The 27,970-nt window shown below is 39.6% G+C and overlaps 3 protein-coding genes across 4 annotated transcripts; all 3 read right to left on the reverse strand.

Moving 5' to 3' along the window:
- Positions 1-15,924: 15,924 nt before the first annotated feature.
- Positions 15,925-17,724, reverse strand: snrpc (small nuclear ribonucleoprotein polypeptide C). Its single transcript, XM_079460886.1, has 6 exons — positions 17,671-17,724; positions 17,320-17,362; positions 17,126-17,234; positions 16,909-16,998; positions 16,653-16,754; positions 15,925-16,568 (listed from the first exon to the last, which is right to left on the reverse strand). Exons 1-6 carry the CDS (start codon positions 17,676-17,678, stop codon positions 16,450-16,452), a joined length of 471 nt encoding a protein of 156 aa, XP_079317012.1. The 5' UTR covers positions 17,679-17,724; the 3' UTR covers positions 15,925-16,449.
- Positions 17,725-18,006: 282 nt separating this feature from the next.
- sys1 (SYS1 golgi trafficking protein) lies at positions 18,007-21,759 on the reverse strand. Of its 2 annotated transcripts, none has more exons than XM_079460887.1 (4): positions 21,577-21,759; positions 20,256-20,483; positions 19,866-19,933; positions 18,007-19,785 (listed from the first exon to the last, which is right to left on the reverse strand). In XM_079460887.1, the coding sequence occupies exons 2-4, from the start codon at positions 20,415-20,417 to the stop codon at positions 19,545-19,547; spliced, it is 471 nt and encodes a 156-aa protein (XP_079317013.1). In that variant the 5' UTR covers positions 20,418-20,483; positions 21,577-21,759; the 3' UTR covers positions 18,007-19,544. The 2 variants fall into 2 exon arrangements, with proteins under 2 accessions (XP_079317013.1, XP_079317014.1); XM_079460888.1 differs by having other exon boundaries at positions 21,681-21,753.
- A 2,336-nt stretch (positions 21,760-24,095) lies between these two features.
- LOC306896800 (adenosine receptor A1) lies at positions 24,096-26,699 on the reverse strand (the record flags this gene model as incomplete). The annotated part of the gene is made up of 2 exons (XM_079461071.1): positions 24,096-24,717; positions 26,389-26,699. 2 exons carry the CDS (start codon positions 26,697-26,699, stop codon positions 24,096-24,098), a joined length of 933 nt encoding a protein of 310 aa, XP_079317197.1.
- Between the last annotated feature and the right edge of the window lie 1,271 nt (positions 26,700-27,970).

Here is a 27,970-nt window from a genome sequence, read left to right on the forward strand (position 1 = left end):
CTGGAGGGGATGCAGCACATGGAGCGTGCCGTCTGACTTCTTAATGAATCCTGAGGCTTTATGCCACGAGCGCACATCACATGAGTTTTTATGACTTTAAATATTACATTAAAAAACATAGTTTTTCTATTCCGGTCCTCTCCTGAAAGTGCATTGATTGAAGACGAGTTATCTCTGAGCGAGGGTTTTTATCACTCAGGGTGAGCTGATTATTTTTGTTACAGTTTTTTTTATTCGCTTTGGTACTATTTTCACAAGTAAGGTGTACATTTTCAAAACTCTTAGTACAAAAATCCAAACTTCTCACACTTGTAACGCAGCTAGTCATTCTTTCAAAACCTGATGGAATGCTTTCAGTCAGTTGCACATGTTTTCAGTCCACATAATCATGGTTTCAAACACGAGATTGTTGTAATATGTAATGGGAACATTTGGTTTAATCACCGAAACACAACAGTATGATCTTCTTTCAGTTTAGTACTTTTAACAATCAGTTCATCCAACAGCAAACAATGCAAGATACAGGTTTCAAATCATCCTTAGAAGTGCTGAAATGAATATGCTACAGTACTATAAATAACTGATTACACAGTTTCACATTAGGCAATACACTGACATTGCATTTACATAATCTATAATTTCCAAAATATCCATCCTATGTGTAATCAAGTGAAGGATCAATGAACACATCCTCTACAATCTTTTGTACAAATTTGTTTTTATTTTTCAGATAGAATTGTAACATAGGTATACTTTCTATAATGTAACAAAATGAGAACAAAACAAACATTTAGTGCACACATTACATTAATTTGGATCAAGCCTGTCTTGAGCATTTGGCCATAGATTCTCATCCACATCACAATGAATGTTATCATTGTTCAAGCACCTTGGAAAAAACCTTTTTGCATGACGAATCCATGCTTGACATTGGTCTACATTGATGTCATCACATGCATCATCCATGGCCTGAAGGAGGGTGGCACGCTCAAGGGGTTGGCGATCATAGACCTTCCACCTCCAGGCTGAAAAAAATTCCTCAATAGGGTTGAGGAAAGGAGAGTAAGGAGGCAGGTAGAGAGTCATGAATCGAGGATGTGCCTGAAACCATGCTTGAACTACCTCTGCGTGGTGAAAGCTGACATTGTCCCACACAATTACATAGGTGACCCCTTCACCTTGACAGGCCGGCTCAATTTCATTGAGAAACTCAATAAGATGTGCAGCATTATAGGAGCCAAGTAATGGCCTACGTCCTACGACACCATCTTCAGAGATAGCTGCGCACATGGAGATGTTTCCTCCACGTTGTCCAGGCACTTGGACAGTGGCCCGTTGGCCGATGATGTTCCGTCCACGGCGACGAGTTTTGGCAAGGTTAAAGCCCGCTTCATCAACAAAAATGTACTTGTGATGGTTCACATCAGCGTCAAGCACCATAACCCTCTAGAAAATATATTTTGGTTAGTTCTTTTTACAGTGCTGTTCCAATATACATGACATAAGTGATGCATCAAATAGTAGCAGTAATACAATATATAGTGCTGTACCTGAACATACTCAGCCCTTAGTCTTTTCACCCGGTCATTGTTTCTCTCAAAAGGCACCAGGTAAATGGGTTTCATTGATACCTGGTGCCTCTTTAAAAGGCGGGCTACTGTTGGTAGGCTGATGGATGCCACATTGGCAAAGGTGTCATTGTTCTCCTCAATTGCCTGCTTTATTTCTGACAGCCGTATATCATTCCTGGCCCTCACCATTTCCACCACTGCCAACTCTTGCTGGTCGGTCAGCACACGGCCACGGCCACCACTATGGGGTTTTCTGTCAATTCTAAGCATAGAACAGAGTATACTGTCAATAGATCATACTGTATAAATACTGTAACATGTCTGATGAATTTACATGCAATACAATTGATTGTGAATGTAATATGATACATCCTCCACACTTACCGGTTTTCTTGGCGAAAGGTTCGGATGATAGAATTGACGGTTGATCTTTATAGATTTGGATCAACTAATCTGCCAGCTTCTGCCATAGTAAGGCCTCGGTTCACCACATGATCAACGATGATGGCCCGGACTTCATTAGAGACAACAGTTCTGCCTCCCCCTCTCTCATGACCAACCCTTTGATGGGCCCCATGCCCACCTCTTTGACCTCTCTGTTGGAGCCCATGCCCGCCTCTCTGACCTCTCTGTTGGTGCCCATGCCCGCCTCTCTGACCTCTCTGTTGGTGCCCATCCCCGCCTCTCTGACCTCTCTGTTGGTGCCCATGCCCGCCTCTCTGACCTCTCTGTTGGTGCCCATGCCCACCTCTCTGACGGAGCCCTTGTCCACGAGCTCTTCCTATTCCTTGTTGTCTATCCTGCTCCATGTTGAAAGAAATGGCCAGTGTTTACACCCCCACTTTTATAGCTAATGACCAATTGTGGTTACCCCTATCTGAAATCAATGAGCAATAACGAGTATTCATCATGTGTGGTTAATTTATATATTTGTACAAAAAAAAGTTCTCAAAATCGATATACTGTTTATTGCTGAAATGAAAATATATAGGTTTACCAAACGGTTCAGTGATTAACCATTAAGATCAGTTGGATTAAGTGTTGGTCAAATGTATTTACCCAAATTAGATGAGAAGCATATCAAAAGTATCATGGGCATTGCATTGTGAAAGACAATTACTTCAAATGAAAGGTAGTTCTTTGATGACACACTGATTAGGTGTGGTGAAAAAGTGATTGTGTCATTTTGTGCATTGTACTTTGTCAATTGAACATGTGATTACATGTTTGAAAAAACAGTCTTTTTGATGATCTGCTTTGAGTTTTGTACTAACAGTTGTGAGGTTTTACCACATAATTGTGAAAATAGTACCAAAGCGAATAAAAAAAACTGTAATCCACATCCTTTCCTTTCACTTTGAACATTACCCTTGCATTTATGTTTTTAAACTCAAAGATGACAATGGTTTCATGTTCAATTTTGTCAACGTTTGACAAACTCACTATGTAATGTATGTTATTAAATTATAAATGAATATTTTTAACGAAATACAACAGAAAAATGAATATTATAATAAATAATGAGAATGCATGTCAAAATACCGGACAAAAGTACAGGGTCACTTAAATAAAATGTTTTTTAATCTCAAACCTAAACAATGTTTTTGAAATCGACAGGTTGGACTAAAATAATGAATTCATCAGTGAATAGCCGATGAATAGAATAGATGTAAACTTCTTCAATATGCGGTTTAAAAGGCATGAAAAGGTGAGACCTCAAGAAGCTGTTTGAGAAAAATGACAAGACAATAGTTTTAATGAGTTCATTATTATACCACTAATAAATAAATAATGAGTTTGAGACCCTAGACTGTTGAGCAGTGGAGTTTATGTCTGAATAACTAAGTTTGTTTTGACAGCTCACATTAGGATGGACAGACAGATTTCACAAAGCTTCACCATCAGATCTATCAGCGTAGCCAAGACAAAAACCTTTATATGTCATGACAGAAATAGTATTATCACCTGAAGAGAATGTTCACCTGACAGCCATCTGTCTAAACTCATGGAGCAAAATCTAGATTTCTGTTAGATGAAGAAAAAACTGACCTAGTTACTGATTCACATTTTTGTGTAAATCTGTGCAGTAGAAACGCATTTGATTTTTGCTCATCTACCAAATGACGTGACATGATATGTACATACAAAAACCATGCTAATAACACGGTATGTTTTGTCGTTGTTCTTGAGTTACAAATCCAGCAGTAATTTCTCTTTATGTTCATGTGGTTGAATGGATTGCTGAAGGCCTGCAGCTGTTTGGATGTACTGTACATCTGGACTTGAATCGAACGTGTTTATAGATGGGAATAATGTGCGAGCAGGCTCATACGATTCTCTCGCCCGCATGCAGATCATGCCCTTAACACACTCATGCATGCCCGAATTACACTGCGCTAAGATGTGAAAATGCAGATACGACAGACAAACATTAGGATTCCAGAATCCTGCAATAGGAAGGTGAGCGCTGGCAGTGCTTTGCGCTGACTTAACGTTTAATGTGCGCCCACCCTCCTCCCTAACCGTACGGTGACACGTTCATGAATTTAATTCCACTGATGATTTACCGCGGTATGAGGGTCGCGATTGAATTTTTCATGGAGAGAGCGCAGAGGCTCTGGAGGGGTTTAAGTGCTGATGATGGGGGGTGAGACAGAGGGACCCGTACGTTTTCTCCATTTATGTCTTCTCCCACTGATCTCAGCACAGTAGCATGTGATCGGGGGTTGTCTCTCCGTTGCTCTGATGGTGTCCTTTCTGCACCAACAAGATCAGAGAGCCTGCGTGCAATTTTAATCAGTATGGGGAGCGGGCAAAAAATAGAGGGGCAGAGAGAGAGAGGGGGGGGGGGTTGATCGCCAGAGAGAGAGAGAGAGAGAGTGTGTGTGTGTGTGTGTGAGACAGAAAGAGAGGCAGAGAGACAAGAGGGAGGGGGATTTAGGAAAGGAGCGTATATGCCGTGCAGCGGCTCTCAGCGTCAGACAGCATATGGCAGCGCCACAGATCTTATAGAGAGACTCTGTCAATGAGAATCAGAGCAATCCAAGAGGATAGAGAGAGAGAGATGCAGAGTGAATGCGATGTGTGAGAGGTCATGCGCGAGGCGCTAGCGTGAAGGCGACGTGATGGCTGTATGTCATCTGGATGTTGTGCTTTGTGAGGGCTGAATGCAGCTGCCGCTGTGACTGTGCGTTCCTGGATCAGGGATGCAGCAAACCTTGCCCCCGAGCGCTAGACCCTTAGGAACATCTGCTAGAAGAACGGAGCAACCGGAGCCGGGCACCGGGGTGCAAAAACCACACGGAGCCATCAACAGGGCTTTCTTACGGGGTTATGCGTTCTGCGTCGGAGCTCCTGCTGGGTCCAGGCTCAGCTTCTCCTAGCTTTGATGGCACGCTCAATTCTGATATGCTAGCGTGGAGGACCGGCGGTTTGTGGATTACCGTGACTGGAACGCTGCTTAATCGGAGGTCTCGGGACCCTTAGGAGCTGATCGAGGAACCAGAGCGGTGGGTTGGCCTGCGACAAGATTTCTTGCTGTATTTCCATTGGACGAAGGCTTGGCTTTGTCTCGCTTCGATGGTTCTCTCTGTTCTGGTATGTTAACCCAGCAAGGTGCTTCTGAGCTTGGAAAGAGCAGCCGGTGGATGGATTAGTGGGACACTCTCTGACACGCTCAACATCTGGGCGGGAAGATGAGATGGGGTCCGGTCGGGTTTGAGGGTCAACGACTCTTGTAGTGAACTCATTGTTGTGCTTTTTTTCCAGGAAAGCAGATTGTGTTGTATTAGGCCTCACGTGGTGACGGGATGTGTCTTTCGCAGATGCTGAGCGTGTAGAGTAAAGCGGGGAGTGCTTCCCTGTGACCTTCTCGTAGCATCTCAGAATTTCGCTTCAAGACAAAAGCTTCTGTATGAACAGCTGTGCGGCCGTACACCACATTCACGAAAGTTGACGTTGTTGCCTCGTTTTGAGTCATCTCCCTCACTTGACTCTGTGCTTTAAAGGACCACCAGCTAAGGTCTACCTCCACAGCGGTGTTCAGCCTGACCCTCGGCTCGTCCCGTCGCTTGTTTAGTGTGTTTCTCTGTGGTGGGGCTGTGCTGTGTGCGAAGGCCCGTGGTGTAAGCCTGGACACTGCCTTGCTGTTGTTGCTGCTGTCCTCAGCTCTGCTGGCCAAAGATGATGTGGCAATGCCACATCTCGGCCTCCGAGTGCCGCTGCTATCGGCTGAACGGTTTCTCGCTGCTGAAGCGTCATCCTCTGTCGACAGATGCAGCGGGGAGCCGCGTGCTGGAGCAGCCGGTGGGGGAGTGGCTGGAACACGTGGGCTTCCCTCAGTACGAGAGCAAACTGGTGCACAACGGCTTCGATGACCTGCGCTTCATGGTGAGTGTCGGAAAGAGCATCATTGATCGACACACTAGTCCCGTCAAGCCTGGGGACGAGGCGAACACAATTCAAGACATTAAGATGATGTTGCTCATTGAATCCTGTGATGCAACCCATTCCTCCATCATTTATTCTCCCTCATCTAGGTGTAAATCAGTGAGTCTTTTTCTGTGTAACACAAATGAAGATATTTTGAGCAATGTCTCTGTGGTTTTGTGTTCATGCAGTGGAAGTCAATGGAGTTCAGTGTTCAATGTTCTTCAAAATATCTTCTTTTGTGTTTTAGGGAAGAAAGTAATACAGGTTTGGAATGACATGAGGGTGAATAAATAATAAAAGAAATAAGTCTTTTTAACCTAGAACAACTGGAAAATAGATATTACTCCAAAACAAATCAATTTCTCACAGTTTTTTCTTGTTTTCAGGATAAATCTAAACATTCTTAATCATACATTTATTACATTTTAAGTGTTGTGAGAAAATATGTGAGTTTATGCTTAAAACAAGAGAATAATCTGGCAATAGTGTAAAATATGACTAAATAAATTGTCAGATGTTTTTGTTTTAGTAGTTTTGATTTTGTACTAAAATATACCAAATTGGTCAATAATAAGATAAAAATAATCAGTGTTTCTTGCGGCAATCACTGTCTAATATTCTACACATTTGTTCTGTGAATTTAAGAAAATGATTGTGAATGTTGTCTAGGGGAGTAACGTAATGGAAGATGAAGATCTTCAGGCCCTCGGCATCACAGATCCAGGTCACCGGAAGAAAATCCTTCATGCGGCTAAAAGCTTTCCAAAGGTGCAGTCACATCCAGCAGAAATGTTCATATAGTCACTACATACAGTGTAGTATCTACATACATCCTCAATCATATGTTCATAGAACATACCTACTGTAAAATATTTTCATAACTGTATAATATTTTATCAATATTGTATTCTGTATTTATTCTTACTGTATATCCTGCACTTGCTAACTGCACTTCTGGTTAGACCTAAACTACATTTCCTTACACTGTACTTGTATATGTATAATGACAATAAACTTGAATCTAATCTAATCTAATCAATCAATCAAACAAACATACACTTACATTTGTATTTATTTTTATTGAGCAAGAGGTTCTATAAGGGGTTCATTTTAACCTTCTGGCTGAAATTCGTTCACAAAAGCATTGTGTGGATGTTGTTCTTTTCATGTATTGTGTTGAATTCCGTGTTGTCAGGTGAAAGCTCTGGGAAGTGATGGCAGCACGTCTCTGTCTTCATGGTTGGAAACGCTGGGTCTTGGAGAATATCTGCACAACTTTCTGTCCAGTGGTTACAGAACTCTGGACTGTGTGAAGAACCTCTGGGAACTTGAAATCGTCAACGTAAGTGCACTCAACAATCTCTGTGTCTCTTAGTTTCTTCTTACACTAGAAATCTGTGGTCTGGCTGTGTCAGCGTGTCACGTTCAGTATGTTTTCTCTACGCAGGTGTTGAAAATCTGTCTGCTCGGTCACAGAAAGAGAATCATCGCCTCAATAGCAGAGCGTCCGTATGAAGAAGTCCCTTCAAAATCCAACCGCTTTTCCCAGCTCAAGGTGACGGACGTTTCTCAGGTTGAACACAAAGATATCATAACGTCCCGCTGAATGCACAAGTGTACGTAATGTGTGCGATGTGTTTCTCTCAGATTCAGGATCTGTTGTCTCAGAACACATCATCACTGGGTTTACTGGGCTCATACACCAGCCGATCGATGGACATGCTGCTTCCTCTGGGTGAGTCGGGGCGAAAGAGTCGAGCACTGGATCAGGACGGCACCATCTCACTCCGCTCATTCGGTGAAAGATCACGATCACATGTGAGTATCAGCTGTGACATCTCTCTCTTTCTCTCTCTGACCAATCACATCTTTCTTGCTCATCACTTCATACAATACTGTATGAAGATCTTTAAGATGTATTGGTGTGTTCAGTAGAGAAAACAGGCAGGTAGTGTCATTATATCCAACTCAAATGGTTTATAAACATTATCTCAGCTCGGTTTGCATGATATCAGACGGAATAAAATCATCAATCTGCGATAAATCAATGTACATAAGAATAATCTGAAGAAAACCTTTACATCAGAACGACTATTTATGGAATTACTTTATATATAATATACTGTTTATAAAGCGCTTTTCCCAATTTTTGCAAAGCAGCTTTACATACATAATAATTAAAATTGGAAAAATAAAAGACAGTATATGATATTTAGATACATGGTTTTTCTCTATGCAATGTTCAACGTTAAAAGTATATTTCTAATTAGTTGATGTTTTATTATATTGCTGTTTTATAGCATGAAACCATTAGAAGTGTTTTATTAAAAACATTGTGCCCTGCATGGTTTGCAGGACTCACAGTTCACATGTTGTCGTGTTTGTTCCCTTTAGGATCGGCAAGCAGATCGTCAGTCTCGCTTCAGTCTCCGTCCGTCCAGTCAATCCGCCACATACACCACTGTGTCCACCTGGCACCATCATCCTGACAAACTCATCACAGAGTCGTGTGTTTATGAGGCCCGAGTGAGTGATGCTTTTCTCCTTCTAACTGAATACAGAGCAATGATGTGTGCTGGGATTGAGCATCATGGAGGATTTGGACTGTCGCCATTGTTTTTCAGTTTCTTTTGTGTAATCTCAGACTGATGTTATCATAGGGACATCCCATCTCTCAGTCTGTTGTAAGACTCCTTCTGCGCTAGGGATGGGCCGGTATGAGTTTTTTTGCCGTATAATAACCTTCATTTAAAGAAAATACCACTGTTTCACTGTGTTACGGTATTTCTATTACAACACTTAAATGTGTTATTTCCAAATGTCTGCGTTAACAAAAACAACTTTTCAACTGGACACAACGCATTTCATTTTTGTGTCAGGTAAAGATAAATCCTTCATATTAAAATATTCTTTCAAAAACACTTTTTACATATATATTAAACTTAAACATCAAACATGATTTGATTTTTTTTCTGTAAACACAGCTCATACCTTAGAAAAGGTATCACAGAAAATGTTTTGAAACCTTAACTCTTTTAAACCGGTATTCGGCTCAATGTCTATTCTGCACACAAACATCTCACTTAATAACATAAAAGAATCCCACAGACACACTAATAATCTTAAATATTGAATGTGCATAAGGCTCTTCACAGTTCTGTACACTTCAAATGACATCTTTAATTCTAAAACTAATTATACAGAATGTTTTAATACGGTCAAAAACTATAAATTACAGAACAAGACAACCAATTTACACGAAAAATGGGGAAATTATATATTTAATATATATCCTATAATTTTACACAAAAACTATATTTTACAGTATGGTTCTGTTTTTCCAGTTTTTAGAAATGTCCAGGGTTTTTTTCCAGTGAAGGGTTCAGGAGAACTCTATATATTTTTGGCGGTTTTAGAATGAATGTAATAAAGAGATCTATGAACTACCATGCTTTGGATTTAGAAGATAAAAGCAGTCGAAATCACACAAGTGGTGGTAACGGCTGTGGACTAAATCTGATCGTGAAGAGTTTCTGAACATAAATATTCAATAATATTCAGTGGTTTTTAAAGAGCTCCATTAATAAGCACCGCATTAAACATTGAGAAGCTGTTTCGAACCATCAATATTTTTTAAATGGGAATCTCGCTGTGAAGCCTAAAAATAGCCACACTTATATTTGCACACAGTTAAAGCATTGGCAGATGTTTATCTAGTATTTGTGTTGTTGGTGTATTGCACAACAACTTCTTTTCTCATTATGAATTGCTTTTTTGTATTTGTAACTCTAGTTGTATTTATTTCAATCTTGCAGTATTTGGGCTCTGTGATCATTCGAGATCTACGAGGGATCGAGTCTACGCAGGAGGCGTGTACAAGAATACGGGTATGTTTGAGTGAATATGCTGTTGTTGAGTTTGTGCAGAGATGAATGCATTGATGCACTTATGTATTTTGTTATAATTGCTTCCAATGTTTCCTCATCTGTAAGTCGCTTTGGATAAAAGCGTCTGCTAAATTAATAAATGTAAATGTAAAATCTATTTTCACTATGATGTTCTTCAGAAATCTAAAGATCACCGGAAAGGTCCCGTCATCGTTCTGCATATCACATACAGAGGGGTCAAGTTTGTTGATGCTGCCACCAAGGTAAAATCATCAAATCATAACAAATTTGATAAATATTTAATTTATTATAGTTTAAGGCCATTAATGCAGCTATATGCAAATTGTGAATACATAGCATAATAAACTTTGATTTAGAATGCAAAAAAATACAAATAATAATTGTTTTACATTTACACTTGTTTGACAAGCTCTTGATGTTTTTCAGGCTGTAGTCGCCGAACACGAGATCCAGAACATCTCATGTGCCGCACAGGATCCTGATGACCTCTGCACATTCGCTTACATCACAAAAGACCTGAAGTCTAGTCATCACTTCTGTCATGTCTTCACAACAGTAGAAGTGGCAAGTGTTGAGTTATCTAATAACTAACGCAAGAATGCACACACAATGCATATGACATCAGGATTCATTGAACCAATGGCTGTTGTTCACGCAGACGCAGACGTATGAGATCATTCTGACTCTGGGACAGGCTTTCGAGGTGGCCTATCAAATGGCTTTACAGGCGCAGAAGTCACGGCGGCACAGTTCCTATGCAGGTCCAGTCACAGAAAATCCAGAAGCCAAGGGCAGTCGACCCACGTCTCAATCTCGTAGCAGTACACGCCGCACGCCAGTGAGTATGACAGATCAACTGTCCTCAGAAATATATTATGCTATGAAATAAAGATGAAGCATGTACCGTGTTAAAGGATGAGTTCATCCAAAAATTAAGATTCTGTGGAACAGAAGGAGATCACAGGGAATTTATGAGAAATGGTTTGCCAGCTTCACACTGTACATTTGAAGAGCTTGTTTCCAAAAAGAGAAGTCATGTTTTTATTGTGTTAGTTTGCTGTATTTTTGCAGTTATTATGGCTAAAATCAAAACAAACCAACTGCAGTTTGATTGATATGAATTGGACTGCACAATAAAACTGTAAAACAGAGTCATCTCATTTTAGAAATAAACTCTTTGTATATATATATATATATATATATGTATATATATACTGTAATAACGCATCCTTCCCAACCTTGTTTTAGTTGCTGGCAAATGAAATCTGCTGTCCGCTGTAGCTCAGTGTTTTCATAAATCAATATAAACACAATATATTCACAGTACATGCTTTAGCTTCATTTAATCCCCATTTCTCCTCTCCTGCAAGGCCAATAGTGATTTGATGTTATTCTCATTGATTTTAAAGTTAAACCGTTGCACTTTTGTCTCGTTCGATGAGCTGAAGCCTTGCTTATCCTCATTGTTCTGTTATAAGGAGGCTTTAAAGGGACACTTCACCCAAAGGTCGAAGGATCTCATCATCATCTCATCATGTGCTGGTTTAATTGTTCACGCGTGACTGTGGATTGAAGAGAACGCTCCAAAACGTTTGAGCGAGTGTCATTTTGGGTGAATGAGCCCTTTAGGCCGTCGTCATCACCGTCCCGATAGATGGGTCACATCCTAAATGTCTTCAGTTTGCCTCCGTAAGCCTGTTATCTATGTGTCCTTCCCAGGGTGCACCTGTGCTTGAGTCCCGCTGCTGTTACTGTCACACGTGCTCCGCCCACCGCCCCTCCTACCTCCCGCTGCCCTCCCTCAGCCCTGGAGTTCAGGTTCTGCTCTCTCTCTCTCTCTCTCTCTCTCTCTCTCATTCTTCAGTTTCTCTACCCTTCCACCTTTTCACTTGACTAATTTTCCTGTTATGTTTTCAACGTTCACTGTTATCCACACATTTTCCCCTCATGCACATCTTTGGTTGACACTAGCAACAGGTCACAAACTTAAAACGGTGATGTCAACACATGAGCTTGAAGTCTTGTCTGAAGAGTTTAGCCTGAGGATGTCTGACTATATTTTTAAATGTGAAAATCTAACCACAAAATCAAATTAAATGATATGTTTCATGGAGTTTTATATTATTTAAGGTATTTAAACAGTTTGATATATTATGAATTTATATCTTTTATAATGTTATCGATTCTATTCTCTATTAACATAATGTCATTGTGAATATTTATTTTACATTTACAAACAGGCTTTATTCTCTCTGCGCAATAGAATACATTTTTTATAGTGGGGGTGTAATATGGCCGAACTCTATGATTAAAGTCAAATTATTAGATTTGTATGTCACAGGTTATCTACATTGATTGTCATCTTTTTAGATACATTGCAATTGGTAAAAAGCTGTTATTAAGTGAAATAAAAGAAATTGGCATAATGGTTTGCGAGAAATTGTGTGCAGCTGTCTATGTGCAGTTGTATCGGTTAAGGGTGATTTTTATTTCTGCATCAGACCTGCGTTCACTGTAATAAAAGATTTTTGTGTTTTTTTAAATACGGCCAAAACCCGTGAAATTTTAAGAAAAACAGGCAAATCTTTTAATTTTACAAGGAAAACATGTTATTTAACAGTTTATTTCTGGCTCCCAGCTTTGTTTTTTTATAATTTTATAATAATATATATCCTTATATCCTTTAATTTTATTTAAAGATTTAGTTTAAACCGTGTAAGCTACGGCGTAGGTCCGACGCAAAAGTAAAAATTGGGCTTACGAACGAAGTATGTTCTGATGAAGATGAACTCAAGACAGCCGAACAGTCAGAGTATTTTTAGTCTCCTCACGTGTGATGTGATGTTGGCTTTCGGTTGGCTGCCTTCTCTCCTGCAGTCTTCTTCTCCGCTCCTCCTCCAGCGTCACATGGATCTTCCGGAGGCAGAAACGGACCTGCAGTCGTTGGGCAGCACCGGTTGGTTCTTCGAACCCCGAAACTCCTCCAGACCCTCGAGTAGCACCAAGTACGAGACCACCATATTCTGATGCGTTCCCGCCTGCCGTCCCGAATCGACCCTGCGTCCCGTGAACTCTAGTGCCCCGTGCCTTCTCACTGTGACGTGTAGCCTCCCTCAGGGAAAGACTACTATCCCGTCCCCGCTCCTGCCTGCGTTTCCCTCTCAGAGAACCCAAAATCTGCACCTTCCCTTTCCGTCTAACCGATCGACAGGCGGCGTATAACCAGCCTTCTCTAACTCTTCCATCACCATCAGAATCGCCTCAGAAAGCTTCCCTGTTTTCTACATTACGCTGAATGTTTACAGTCCGCTTCCTCGTGTCAGAGGGCTCTGTCGTAACCACCGAACTTGAGTCCTGCGGGGGAGCTTGAACACTTGTAGCATTTCTTCATGTAGACAGACGTGTCGGCAGAACTTTATTAGAAACGAGTCGATCCACAAACTGCAGCAGCAATACCAATACATGTTTACATGCGTTCATCATCACGAATGCGATGCTTCATCGGTAATCCCCGAACCCTGTAGCACTAGATCACTTATCTCCCATCACTGGATCACAGCACGGCCCATTTTCCCCAGCCGTCCTTCATTTTTTCTGAAGATTGAGTTTGAACATGTCAGTTTACATCCAGTGCTTCCTTCTGTCTTAGCACGCGTTTGCAGATCTGAGGATAAAGACTGGTGCCTGTTTACATTTGGATTTTAAATATGTTTTTTTATTATTAAGCCCCAACAAAACTGGATATTCCCAATGTCTCTCTTATGGGAAGAGATTAATTACGATTATCAAAAACATTGTAGATTTGTAACTGTGGCATCACGTAGTAAATGTGTTCTTATGATCTTTTGTTCTTTTTGTGCTTCACTCCACATTGCAGGAGATTGAAAGTAAATATTTTGTTAAATACAAAAATGATGTGGTAATTAACTGTGAAAAGAGAATATGATGAGGTGAATACACAAGCACTAAAGCTAGAGAACTGCTATATTTATATGGTGAAATGTATCGGACGTTTATGGAACTTGATTTATTCACAAATGTTGGTGAGATGATATTTGCTGTTTTGTTGTGATGTTGGTCTCGTCTCAAAGGGCACGTACACTATGCAGATCAGTTCGTCTCACACAAGTCACAACCGCATTCTCCATCCAAATTCAGTCCTGAAGAATCCCAACGATTCATGAAATCTGCAAGAAATGGATAAAGACAAGTACATGTTCTGATCTGTCTGTCTCCACCCAAGTTACTCTCAAATACAGGAGTCCGTGTGTGTACGTTTTGTTCTTGTTGTGGACAGAATCGGACGCTTTGCTGATTTGCTTTGTGACTGTGTTGCACATCTTCTTCATTCATTCTCGACTCATTCATTATTATTGTTTGTCATTGTTTTGTATCATTTTCTAACCTAATTATCCAAAGAGGCCCGAAATCCATTTCACTCGCACTGTCACATGTTGTAATGTGATTTTGATGTGTATTCTATCACGTTGTTATATTTTGTATGTTATTGCCATTGTCTTGTCGTGGCTCAGACAGAATTCCAATATATTTCTCCTTGTGTAGCTGACACCACCTTTCAAGTTTCCGGACACCAAGGTGTGAATGGAAGGCCAATCAGGTGAAACATTGTGTGTGAATCCAAATGGGAAAGAAATTGAGTGAGTATGCGAGAGAGAGAGAGAGAGAGAGAGAGAGCGAGAGAGAGACAGAGAGAGAGAGGGAGAGAGAGGGAGAGAGAGAGAGAGAGCGCGAGAGAGAGAGAGAGAGAGAGAGAGAGAGAGAGAGAGAGAGAGAGAGAGAGCGAGAGAGAGGGAGAGAGAGGGAGAGAGAGAGAGAGAGAGGTTAAATTAGCACTTAACTGCCGTATGAAAGCGACTGAATAACTTTTACTTAAAAAAGCCCTGATGTGCTGGTGTTGTGAAAATGAACCTCAAATACTAAACTCCAATTCAGCATGAATATGGGTGAAGTTTAATTTGAGTTCATCACGTGATGAAATGTCCAGCTCATTATATCAACCAATATAAACATATATAGATTGCATGAAGAGAATTGAGCCTATTTTTTGGACATTTAGATTTGTTTGTGGCAGGATTGTGGGAAAAGTGCATTCTTACAACTGCAATACAAAATAGTTTGCATTACAGGATAAGATTTGTTTTCATGCATTGTGGTCGTAATAATTTGGAGTGAATATATTGGCTCGGACATTTTTGTGAGATTCCACATGTTTTATCTTTAAATGAGCAAAGTAATTTTGACTTCACTGCTGTCCAAAGACAAAAAAAGAAAGTTGAACTCTGTACTGAGCACTGTGTGAACGTTTGTGTTCAATGTTTTCTCTTGAACTGTGGTTTATTTTATTCGTTGACGACTGTGAACGAGTGTCAGAAATTCACAGCAAACACGAGCAAGATCTGTTGAGCTCTGTGTAGGTTTGAAAACTGCTTGATGAAGACGTGTTTGAACTTTGCTCCAAATGTGAGTCTGTGACGAAAAAAGATGGATGTTTAGGAAGGAATATTCGACTTTAAATCCACAAAAAAGACTTTCTATTTTCAAACCAGTGGCTGATGCAATGATATTTACTGTGAAATAGCAAAGATGTAGCAGATTTAGGCTATAGATTTGCAATATGAAGCAAGGAGCCCGATTTAATTTCACTTTATGTTCACGCATCACAAAGACTCGCTGTCTACGTGTCACTTTTTTCTTTGATGTGAATCTGGGAACATATGCTGCAGTGAAACAGTCTGACTGATTTACAGAAAAAAAGAAAAACACAAAACCCCTCAGGCCACAGTTCTCCTCACCTTCTCTGAATTCACTTGAACTACTTTTAGTTTGAGCAAACATCGATTGATGACATTAGCAGTATCATCTCTTTGGCATGATGATGTCAGAAATCCATTAGGATCAGGGCTGAACGCTTGCACTTGAACACAGGTTTAAACACCACTGTTGGCCTATGTTGAAGGTGAATATGATTATAAGATGTCGATTCAATGTACTTTCATTCTGAATGTTTATACTGTTCTGTATGTTCATTACAGCTATTTAAGATACAATCATTATACTGTCTCAGAACTAATAAATTCAATTTAAATTTTTGCTCTACCTGTGTGTCTTTTACCTGTATTTAATTTTCCTGCATATTTTATCCACAGCAGCAGGAGTTATTGACCGAATTTACTCAACAAACAAGATACACGATTCACTTTGAAATACAAACAAAGGCAAAATAGGTTTCTGGTTTTATTTTCTCAAAAAAATAAAGAATAAAAGAAAAACCCTGACAAAGTCACTAAATAAAACATTAAAACGTATAATAAACACATCGTACACAAATCCACTCCATAACTCCCTCAAGTCTGTCATGAACTCGCAAGCCAATGCAAAGTTCACCGTTTAGTTTTAATTTTAGTCACCAGAATGTTCTGAACCAAACTTTGAGCCACAAACGCAAGTCATCGTAAAAGTCCAGAGCCGTTATTTGGCCGAGTTCTTGATCTGTGAATAGCGGTGGGAAAGCTGTAGTTTTATCGATCGGGTCGCACAGTTCCAGGTCTAACAGACAACATCATTGGCCGGACGGGAGGTCGCATCATATGCGGCATCATTTGCATGGGTCCACCCATTGGTGGCCGCATACCCGGACCTTAAAAAGCAAAAGCAGAGAGAAAAGAATTACAGACTGCTATTAACATCCAGAATTTGCAACGTGTAAGAATAAACGTCTTACCTGGTCCTCCAGGCATCATGGCATGTGGAGGGGGCATCATGGGCATCATAGGAGGGCCACCCATTGGTGGGGCTGGTAACATACCCGGCCTTGGAGGTCCACCTGAAGAAAGAAATATCAAAGTGTTACGCCACTAGATTCCACATTTCTGTCCCATTCACAGACAAATGTAGCTCCCATTAGATATGGAACTTGACGACGTGCTGTGCATTTGCTCAGAACCAATGAACTGCAGTTTCTAAATCTTGGATCTTACCAATACTTGGATGAGGCAGCAGAGATCCTCCAGGTGGAGGGGCTCCGGGGAACGGCGTGGGGGGGATTTTACCCTGCTGGAAGGCAGCCGCTGTCACACAGAGAACATTTAAATGAAACAAAACGTTAAGCAATGTGCTGTAGCAAAGTCAACGGATTTAGTCAAATGTTATTGTGAATGATGTCTATATGAAGTGTGTGAATCAGAGATCACTCACTTGTTTTGTCAATGAGACTCTGTGCCTGCTCCTCCATCCACTTCTGGTAATAATCCTTCACATTTTCTTTATGTTTGCGTCCGCTGCAGTGTGTCTTTCTCACAGATGGCTGCAAACATAAAACACACACGATTAACGTCTGCACAGCAACCTAATAACACTTATACATATTCACAGATAAAACGAAATCTTACCGAGTCATGTGTGAGGTATGTGTCACAGTAATCACAATAAAATCTGCGGGAGGCAAACAAACCCTGATATTAGAGACACCAGAGCTACACACATGTGTGTCTGTTACAGTGCTAATAACGTACGAACAACGTTAAATATGTGAAGAAGAATGAAAAGACAACTTATTGTTTCAAGCAAACTCAAAAGCTAGATTGGCATAAGCAGCTAGTCCATTCAAACGCTGCTTTCTTTGCTGTGTTTCGTTTAAAATTATTCATTTTTATCAAACATATCGCTTAAGTTTTCAACACTAAAATGCGCGGTTTATTTGACCCTAACCGTCTATAAATAAACAATAAAGCGCGACTCACTTCGGCATCGTCTCAACGGAGCAGCGCGGAGCAGCAATGACCGGAAAAGGAATCAATCGCGTCCGTTACGTGAGGTCACGTCTTTCACGTCATTGATCGGGTTGCGCACGCGGGCGCCATCTTGAGTTTCGGCGGAACGTGACCGAACAGCGACATGACTCACAATGTTAGGATCGTTTTTGAATAAAACAATAACAATTAAATAAATCTTTAATGAACTTTTAAAATACATTAAAAAGGCTTAACTTCTAAAAATGCTTTAAGTTGAGCTACTGAGATACAGTCATTCGAATCTGATTACACATACAAACTTAAACAACAAAAAAACTCAGTTTTAAAAATAAATCATGTTTTTTTTATTGTACATTCCAATTCTAACTGCAGTTGGTTTGTTTTGAGCCACAATGACTCCAAAAATACAGCTTACACAATAAAAACATAATAAAAAACATGACTTTTGGAACCAAACTCTTCATATACATGTGCAGCGTGCTTCACTATTATTTGTATGAATTCTCTGAACATGACAAATAAAGGGTCTTTGCAGTGCTTTATTTTATTCTGGCAAAACATTTGAAAAAACAAGATATTTTTGAAGGAACATCAGTTACTCATATTTGAAACAAAGCAATTTCTCAACAACGGCTATTATGCCATGAACATTTTTTATGTATTTTTTAATTCAAGCTGCAATGTTCGCTCACATAATTTCTGTTGTTGCTGCTGTTTGCTTTAAGTGTAAAAATCAAACAAGCAGAACTTTTGGCCAAAGGATTGCAACACAGTCTAATGTCTCAACAGCAGGTCTGTAAATGCGGCAACAGGATTTTAATTCTGCTATGCAGTGATGTTTCTTTCATGAAGTGGGTAAATGCTTTAATGCAAGTCTTTATAGTTTTCTGAATCCGCAGATATAAGTGAAACAGGATGTTGCAGAATTAACAAAGGAAATATACATCACTTACTAAGCAAAATGAGCCCGATTATAAAAGAACACAAATTCCAATGACTTTATTGCAGACAGAGAGCCAACAAGTATAAGCAACTTTCTGCCTCTTTACCTCACAAAAGGTTTAGAGATCACTTATTTCAAGCCAATCTGAAATAGAAAACAGATTGCACCTCAACCCAAATCTCAATGAATAACACATATGATACTTTTGTGCCAGATACTTATCAAATGACAAATCTCTATGGCAACACTTGTTTCTAAATCATTTTTTGCTGTGAACGGTATAATGAGATGAACCAGCATTCAATCAAAACATTAACTGCATGCAAAGTTATTGTTATGGTGTAATGAAGGATGGTGCACAGCCGGATCAACATCAAGTGGAAAGTAAGTAAATAGGATCGATTGTTTTACTGTTGACCTTAAACCTTTAAGACACTGAATCATTTTATTTTAACCATTAAGTATTCAGTGTCACATTTTATTCTCACTATAACGCAAGACCTGGGGTGTTTAAGCACAAGTAAAACCATATCTGTCATCATCTCTGTAATATAAGCAAAACTGTTGGTCCTAAACAAGAGAATCACAATAATCCGTTTAAACGGACGAGAACTGAGGAATAATGCTGGTTAAAGGAAGTCCCAGTAGATCATTATTTACAACACATATTTCGGTTTGAAAATTCAAAGTCCTTTTTTCAGCGTTTAACGCCCCATCCGCCATTAGACATGATTATGATTAAATACAGTGACATGACTACATCATCACTAAAACCCAGGCATTTCTGTTCCCCCTCAGGGCCTGTTATCCTTCCATCTGGAAACTCTGTAAAAACCACAGCAGCATTAGTCCACACGCCAGTCCAGTCCATCCCGAGGCTTCAGCATCACACATGACAATCTCAGACTCTGGTGAGTTCTCACAGGTTGGATTTGGGTGCAGTGTTTACTGGAATGGCTCTGAGCTCTGTCCGCATGCACAAGTACTCGCCAATGACAGCCATTAGTGCCATGCAGGCCACGTTGACCAACCACCATGACAGAGCGGATGGGAGGTGGGCGTTGTAGATCCAGCAGCCAATCATGTGAAAGAAGTGCACCGTAATGGTAAAGTCCAAGCACTGCTTTCCCCGTCGGATGAAAAACCACAGGCCAAGAGCACTAGAGGAAAAAGAAACAGAGAGATTTAGCCATAAAATAACATTGATGTTTTGTCAAACAGGTCGTAAACATAAACGTACCTCGTGAGAGAGTTTAGAATGAACGCCATCATCGAGAGGCGACGTTGTGTTGTTGAAAAACCAAGGACCTTCAAACAAAGCTTGTTATTTGTCATTCAGACGTAGCAAGCACATGCAATACAAAATTATTGTATATTTTTTAGATTTAGATATAGCTAAATAAATGACAGTTGTTTATATTCAATCTACAAATAGTGCATAGTATGTCATTTGGGACACAGCATGCGTCTTAACAACAAGTCTCACTGACTAGCAGTTAGTTAGGACTATTCAGTCTTCCTTCAATTGGACCAATCTACCTTTTTATGCAACTGACTTTAAGACGATGTGAGCAGTCTTGAAAAAAACAGTTTGTGCAACCAGCCCCTAATCTTAACTTTAAACTCTTACCTCATAACTGAATATCTGGTCAAGTGATCTACTGGTCTGTACCAAACCATCAACACCAGCCAACCACAAACCCAAGCAGCAGTAGTAGATGGCTTGCATCAGAATAATCTGAGAGACGATAAGGACCGGATCCCAGACGTAGCTTCGGAAATGACTGGACATCTCGCAGATGTCAGGGACAGGACGCGTCCCCGGCCAGACTCGACAAGTGGGGCTTGAAGATATGTGCTGCAGAAAAGAAAAGGGGCATACAATTGAAATGAGTCTCAAATTCTGTAAAACTGCCAACCGACGCGGCATTTCAACATCTGAGTTTCAGGTCTATTGCCTATAATACCATAAAATCCACCAGCAGCTGTGCTTAGTTTCACTTGCCACAAAGACATAACATGTGGGAAGATCAGACAACTGTGGAGTACAAGTGAAACAATAAATACTGAGCATCTCAGTTCCACAACCAGTCTTTAAAGGGACACTCCACCTGAAAATAAGAACTCTGTCATGAATGACTCTCTCTCTAGTTGTTCCAAACATGTTTACATTTCTTTGTTGGGTTGAACACATGGAGAGATATTTAGGAATAATGTTCTGAAGCGCCATTGACTGCCATAGTAGGAAAACATTTCTAGTACGTTTGGTTCTGTTGAGCACAAAAGAAGACATTTTGAGGAATGAAGGAAAACAAACAATTGTTCCTACTATGGCAGTCAATGATGCTTCAGACATTAGTCCAAAAGATCTCTCTTTGTGCTCAAACGAATTTTCATTGTTGGGTGGAGTATCCCTTTAACTTATTGCTAGAATGATAAGAGATCAAGCTTAAATGGTTTTCAATGATGTCATCGTACTATTGACCCAGCCCTCACAAGCGTACTTCATAACATACTTGAGTGATGATATCATGAAACATCACCTAGTCCTATTATGCGAACTAAATACAGCTCATTTTTTGTAAGTGCACACGAAAACATAGACTAAACTAAACATAGACTAAACTAAACTACCCGTGTGCTGTGAAATCAGTTTTAAAGAAACGAAATAACTACCACAGTTTATCACCAGATGTCATAGACACAACTGTTAGCTTTCAAACAAGAGGTGTCACGAGCCACGACTAACCACACGATATGTGACAGCGACACAATTTCATATTAAGTTGATGTGACTCTAAAAGCAAGATGTCAACTACTGTAGTGTTTTACAAGCAAAACGACACGCGTAACGGGCAAGCTAACTGTTTATTAGCATTAGCTCGCTAAACCTTCGACTTCGTTGACGTGTGTTTGTGAGTCTCGTAAGTTAACGTGGTGATAATACAAACCTCGAACACGACGAATCAGTAACGTGATCCCACGCCGGGTGGATTGATAAAGGTTTAGTTAAGCGTTTAGAATAATAACGACTTAAACCGGAGAGGAAACTTACAGCTGATGATCGGCGCGTGACGTCATCGAAACCTTTACGTTCCGCGGCGCAGATTCGACACAACACAAAAAGCGGCCCCGCAACACAGTTTAACACACTTTACTTTATAACAGTTGTTATAGCTGAATGTTTTTTTCTACAGAAACCTCACATATGATTTACATAATTAATTTAATTTAGGGTTAGACTGCAAAAAATGACTTTCTTACTTAGTACTTTTGTCTTGTTTTCCAGTAGCCTACACATTGCTCATAATTCTTGCTACAAACAACTGCAAATGGGATCAAACAAATCATCTTGAATTAGGGTTTACCTTTTGCTTAGTCTCTTACTTCAAGAAGCCCCTTATCTTACTTGTTTAAAGCACAAATTCACTGAAATTGCATTTTTTTCAAAAACAAGACTTATTTTCTCAGGTCATTTTGCTCATCAAGAAAATGCATCTGAATTGAAGAATTTTGAGCCATTTGTACTGGAAAACAAGAGAAAAAACAAAGTCAGAAAGTCATTTTTTGCATTGTAGGACAATTATGAGTTTAGTGTCAGGTGTGAAACATCCCGTCCTGAGGAGGTACAGTACAGACGCCCCATACTCAGGTAAGATCATCCTTGGTACATTAAAAACACAATAAATAAAACCACTGCAAAAAATGACTTTCTTACTTAGTCTTTATTTTCTTGTTTCCCAGTAAAAAAGTCTAAACATTCTTGAATCAAGATGCATTTTCTTGATGAGCAAACTCACTCATAAATAAGTCTTGTTTTTAGTCCAAAAATATGAGTTTCAGTGAATCTGTGCTTAAAACAAGCAAATCAATCTGCTAATGGGAAAAAAAAAAATCTTGAATTAAGGTTAGTCCCTAAATTGACAGATGTATTTCTTGATTCAAGAATTTTGAGCCATTTTTACTGGAACATAAGTAAGAAAGTCATTTTTGCAGTGTACTGATTAAGATTTGTGGTTTTTATCAGGGATTTTAATATTGATGTGGAATTTTATAACATAAATCTGCAGATTCGTTTGTTTAATTGGATATGAAATGCCAACACATTCTTTTCTTCTTTGTTTTCTCTTTATAAGTAAAGGCATTTAAACAGTTTGCTCTAAGACATACAGCTATAAGATATGTGCGTTGTGTCAGTCAGACACTTTAATGGTTTTGTTTTGACTTAATGTCTGTCAAGCTTGATGTCGGTGAATTCTTTCAGTTTTTCAGTCTGTAACCTGTCACCTATTAAAGCAGTTTGTCTGTCACGACAGCAGAGCAAAAACCCTAACGTGTAAAATACAGTTCAGATGTGAATACTTTCATTAAATCGCCAACAAGATGTTTCTCTGCCCACAGTCACATTTTATTTCACTTTGGCACTTTCTAGTCATAAGGCACAACCCTGTAAATAAAATAAACATGTTCTACAGTCGCCGTTATCTAGTCGCTCAAATGCACAAGTTAATTCTGTCAGGCATAAACGTCCAAATTAATGTCTTGATGAATGAAGAACTGCGTATTTATGATTGTAAGATCAATACAAGATCAATACAAAAACTTGAGATTAAGCCTTATAAATGTCTTTTTAATTAATACTATAATTTTCACATTACACATTTCTTTGTTAATAAGGAAAACATTTTCAATTTCCATTCCCAAAAGAGACTTTTATTGCTCAGCTGTTTGCTCTGTCATAACTCACAAGACTTTTAATAAAATTAAGAGAACTACATATGGAGATGTGAGCTTTCCGGGTCTTTTTCAGGAGAAACATCCGAGACAGAGAGACTTAAGCAGTTATATCTTATAGATATATATCAGCGGCTGTTTGTTTCTCAAGGTTTTACAGTGACTAACACAGCACCAAGACTGGTCATAATAAAAAGTCCTTAAATTAAAACATTGAAATGTACAAATATGAAAATTAATAGGGTTATATCGTATATAGAACATCGATATAGAATAAACATGAGCCGGATGTTGTATTTGGATACGAAATGCAATGCATTTAATGCATGTCAATGAGATTCTGTTGGCACATACTGTGTTTTTCCTCTTTGTAGTTATTGACTCTCGGGTTGTATTCTTTTTAAAGCATGAATTTCTGCCAAAATACACATTTTGTCCTTTGATGTCAAAACAAAAGGCATGACAAACCGGTTTTCTTGCCTTCTTAAGTCTACCAAGTCTATTTATTTACTCTCTTAATTTATAATTTCATGCAATTTTCTATTTACGTTTTTATCTTGCCAAAACCTACACAACATACCAGTTGAGATCTACTGGTCGAGATGCCCAGCATGCTTTTAAACTAACATATCACCCAATGCTCTTTTTTTTGCCATGTAAGACCACAAAAATATTTAGTTTCATTCAAGGAAGAGATGTTTGAAGCTGCACAGTGTTGATTTACAGTCTTTCAGTCTTAAGCTTGTGTTTTTTCAGTGATCGGTCCGGCACTGTGCTGGGTGGAGCTGGTCGACGTTCTACACAGTACGGATCGCTGGATGATCTTAATGAGCGTCTCTTGAAAGCGCTGGATGCGGAATGCGTACACCAGTGGGTTCAGGGCGGAGTTGCCGTGGGACATAAAGATGCCGACGAAGAAAGCACTCCTGGGCACGCTGCACTTAGGGCAGAAAAACACAATGCAGTTCATGATGTGAAGCGGCAGCCAGCAGAGAGCGAATAGAAAGAGAACGAGTGCTAAGGACTTGGCTAACTTCAGCTCTTTACGATAGTACTTGCTGGAGTCAGAAGTGGCTTCAGCTCGACGGTTCAGTTGTCGTCGGATTATACGGAAGATCTCGGCGTACAGCCCCGCCATTATAGTCAAGGGTGCCACCACCCAGCCGAAGAAATTAAAGTAGACCATGTAGTTCAGGGATATGACGTTGATGAACTGGCATTCAATGAGCTCCGTGGTGGCATTTTTAGGCGGGCTGCGATGCCAGCCGATCATGGGCACCAACCCGGTCAGGAAGGACAGAATCCAACACATGCCAACAGCCACCCATGCCCGCTTCTGTGTGACCACGGTGCTGTATCTGTCAAAACAATGCAAAAACAAATCATTAATGACAAGAAAGGAGTTAAGGTCCAACCCTACATCAAAATCTGTCTTCTTCAGTGGAACACAAAAGAAGATCTTTTGGGTGGTTTTGTGTTTTCATACAATGGAAGTCAATGGAGTTCAGTGTTGTTGGATTATCAACGTTCTTCAAAATATCGTTTTTTGTGTTCTGAAGAAGAAAGAAACTCATACAGGTGTGTCAGGGGGCTGAATAAATGATGATGACCTATAATCTGATATTCATAACCATACATTTTGAATGGTTTCTTTACGGGCTCTAGTAAATATTCTCATTTCAAAGTATTCAGTGTTTTCCTGTGACTTTAACTAACATGCTCGTATCACACATCAGGCAAATGAGTGGTTCCCAAAGCTGCCAAAATCCTAACAGAGCAGTGGACATAACTCGCCCCGACAGGCAGGACCACTTTCATTTAGCTAAAAGCTTTATATAAGTCCATTGATTTGCATTAAAGAAATCAACAGATATACGGATGCCTGCAGTCTGACTCAGGGATAATTCAGGTGGATTCCCTGCTAAATAAAACCTTTAATTGAATCTGAACTGGTTTGCTGGTCCAAGCTGGTCTGGTCAGACTGGTCAGTTGGTGGGTGCTAAACCAGCTTGACCAGGCCGGGAGGACAGTTCACAAGGGACAGTTCACCCAGAAATCACCCACAACAAACAGATCTCATCCCCCATTCACTGTCATAGTAGGGAAAATAAATACTATGGGAGTCAATGGGGGATGAGATCTGCTCAGTCACATTTACATTTACATTTAGGCATTTGGCAGATGCTTTTATCCAAAGCGACTTTTATTGCATTATCCTATACATTTATACAAAGGTATCTGCAATCCCCTGAGATCCAACAAGAGCAATGCTCTTACCACTGAGATACAGGAAAGCTAACATTACTGACATTCTTACAAATATCTTCTTTGTGTTTATGTAAATGTAAATGTGTTTAGCAGAACAAATAAATGCACACAGGTTTAGAACAAACTGAGGGTGAGTAAATGATGACAGAATGGTCATTTGTGGGTGAACTATCCCTTTAAGATGTTTTAATAAAATGCAATTAACACAATAATGTTAATAGTTCATTGTAGAAATTTCTATACAATTGGAATTTGATAAAATAGAAAATGTTATAAATTCTTGTGAAATGCTAAGTCAGTTTTTGGCACGATTAATCATGATTATTAATATGAACTACGTTTAATTTATTGAACATGTTTTTAATTACATTGCTGTTTAAGCTGTAATAGAAAAGCAGTAAGCAACCTAAAAACTTTGTTAAAGTGATTTTTACCAAGATTTTACCATTAGTTTGTTATTGAGACACCCTACAATAAACTGGCATAAAACACATGAGATAATACGGTAGTATTTACCATAGTAAACTGTAGAAAAGAGTGTTTTTGAACCTTTCCATAGTAATTATGAATTCATCTTTACTTCTGTATTTACTACAGTTTAAAAGTTAACAATCTCTACCTTACTATAGTAAATAACTCTAAAGTGGGAATGCACAGGTATAAGTAAAGAAACAAGTCCCATAGATTATCGCTATCACGTTACATCACGTGATCTCTTGCTGTAGACGGTTGTTGATGTAAGCAATGTGTTTCCGACTCACCTGGTGGGGATCTTGACACGTAAGAATCTGTCGAAGGCGATGGCCAGCAGTGACAGTATAGAGCTCTGAGTGATCATCACTAACAGACATGAAATAAAGAGGCAGGTGTAAAACTGTGTCATGAGACCCAGACTGATGACCACGGCCAGAGGAATGACGAGAACACCGACGGCGATGTCAGCCAGCGCCAGAGACACGATGAAACAGAAGGTGGGGTCTCTCAGACCCTGGTTCATGGCCACCACTAACACCACTAAAACATTTCCCAGTACTGACGCCAGTGCAATCGTGCTCTCGATGGAAATGTACATCACATCTATATTCTCTCCGTTCTCTATGACCTCTTGAGTTGAGGTGTTGGCCATATTTAACACTGCTTTCTCTTCCCTAAAGACTCGCCGAGATCCTGATGTGCTCAGTTGCTGGAGCAGATTTCATTTCTCCATCTGGTGTGTTCTTCAGTCTTATAAGCATCTAGAGTCACTCGACGTCTTCGGAGGTGCCTCAATATTCCTTCGTCTGTGTTCCTGCATCTTTATAAACTTGTGTTTCCTTCTCTTGTGGTGGATGTGATGAGAGGGGAGGGGTGGTGTGGTGTAGTCACTGCGTCTCTCTCTCTCTCTCTCTCTCTCTCTCTCTCTCTCTCTCTCTCTCTCTCTCTCTCTCTCTCTCTCTCTCTCTCTCTCTCTCTCTCTCTCTCTCTCTCTCTCTCTGTGTGTATTCAGTTACATTTGAATCTCCAACACGCATGTTTTTATCTCCACGTAGTTATAAGACGGGAAATCGGACGTCATCAGATGATTTTTGTCAGGAAGAAGTGCTCATTATAGTGCACTAATGGATGAGTTTCAGTAATGAGGTATGCATTTGACATCCGTGTTGGACAGACTTATTCTTTTTGTCTACGTGTTCGACCATGGTCATTTAAAGTAAGAAAAATTTAGAAATATTTGATATTAGCACCTTGTAGATTAAATATATCGTTCGCTACCCAGTCCGAATGTTAAATCCTTAGAACAAAAGCAAAAGGACAGTATTTCTTTACTGAAATCATTTATACTTCTTCACAAAAGTAATCTGATTATTTTAGTAAGAATTTGCCTGTAGAATATGAATATGCCTCAAACCATGCAAATGATTACATTGTGTGCAGACGTGTGGATGGTTTTATTATATCTTGTCCATTTGGCTTCTCAGAGCGTTTTATGTTCAGCATTTATGTGATTTCAAATACAGAACCTTTTAAAATCCTACACAAGGAAGATTTTATTGCTCCGTAGCCCAGGAGATTTAACAACATCACCCATTCAGTAAAGCTCTTCCAATTTCATGTAAATGATGAGTTTATATTCTATCTGTGATATTTTAGCAGATTTTGGAGCACCTTGCATGTATTGTTGAGGCCATCTGTGAGATTACTGGAGCGTTCATCTCAGTAGGAAAAGTTTCACTTGTGCTTTGTTTGATGTCTTTCTGTCAACAGTAGAACATCTACATTACATTTACTGAGATATTAAAGAGACTTCTTTGATGTTGAAAAACACACATTGCAGATGTGAATGGATTTAGTGTTGAACGATGA

Source organism: Barbatula barbatula, assembly GCF_947034865.1.
Source record: "Barbatula barbatula genome assembly, chromosome: 7".
NCBI lineage: Eukaryota > Metazoa > Chordata > Actinopteri > Cypriniformes > Nemacheilidae > Barbatula > Barbatula barbatula.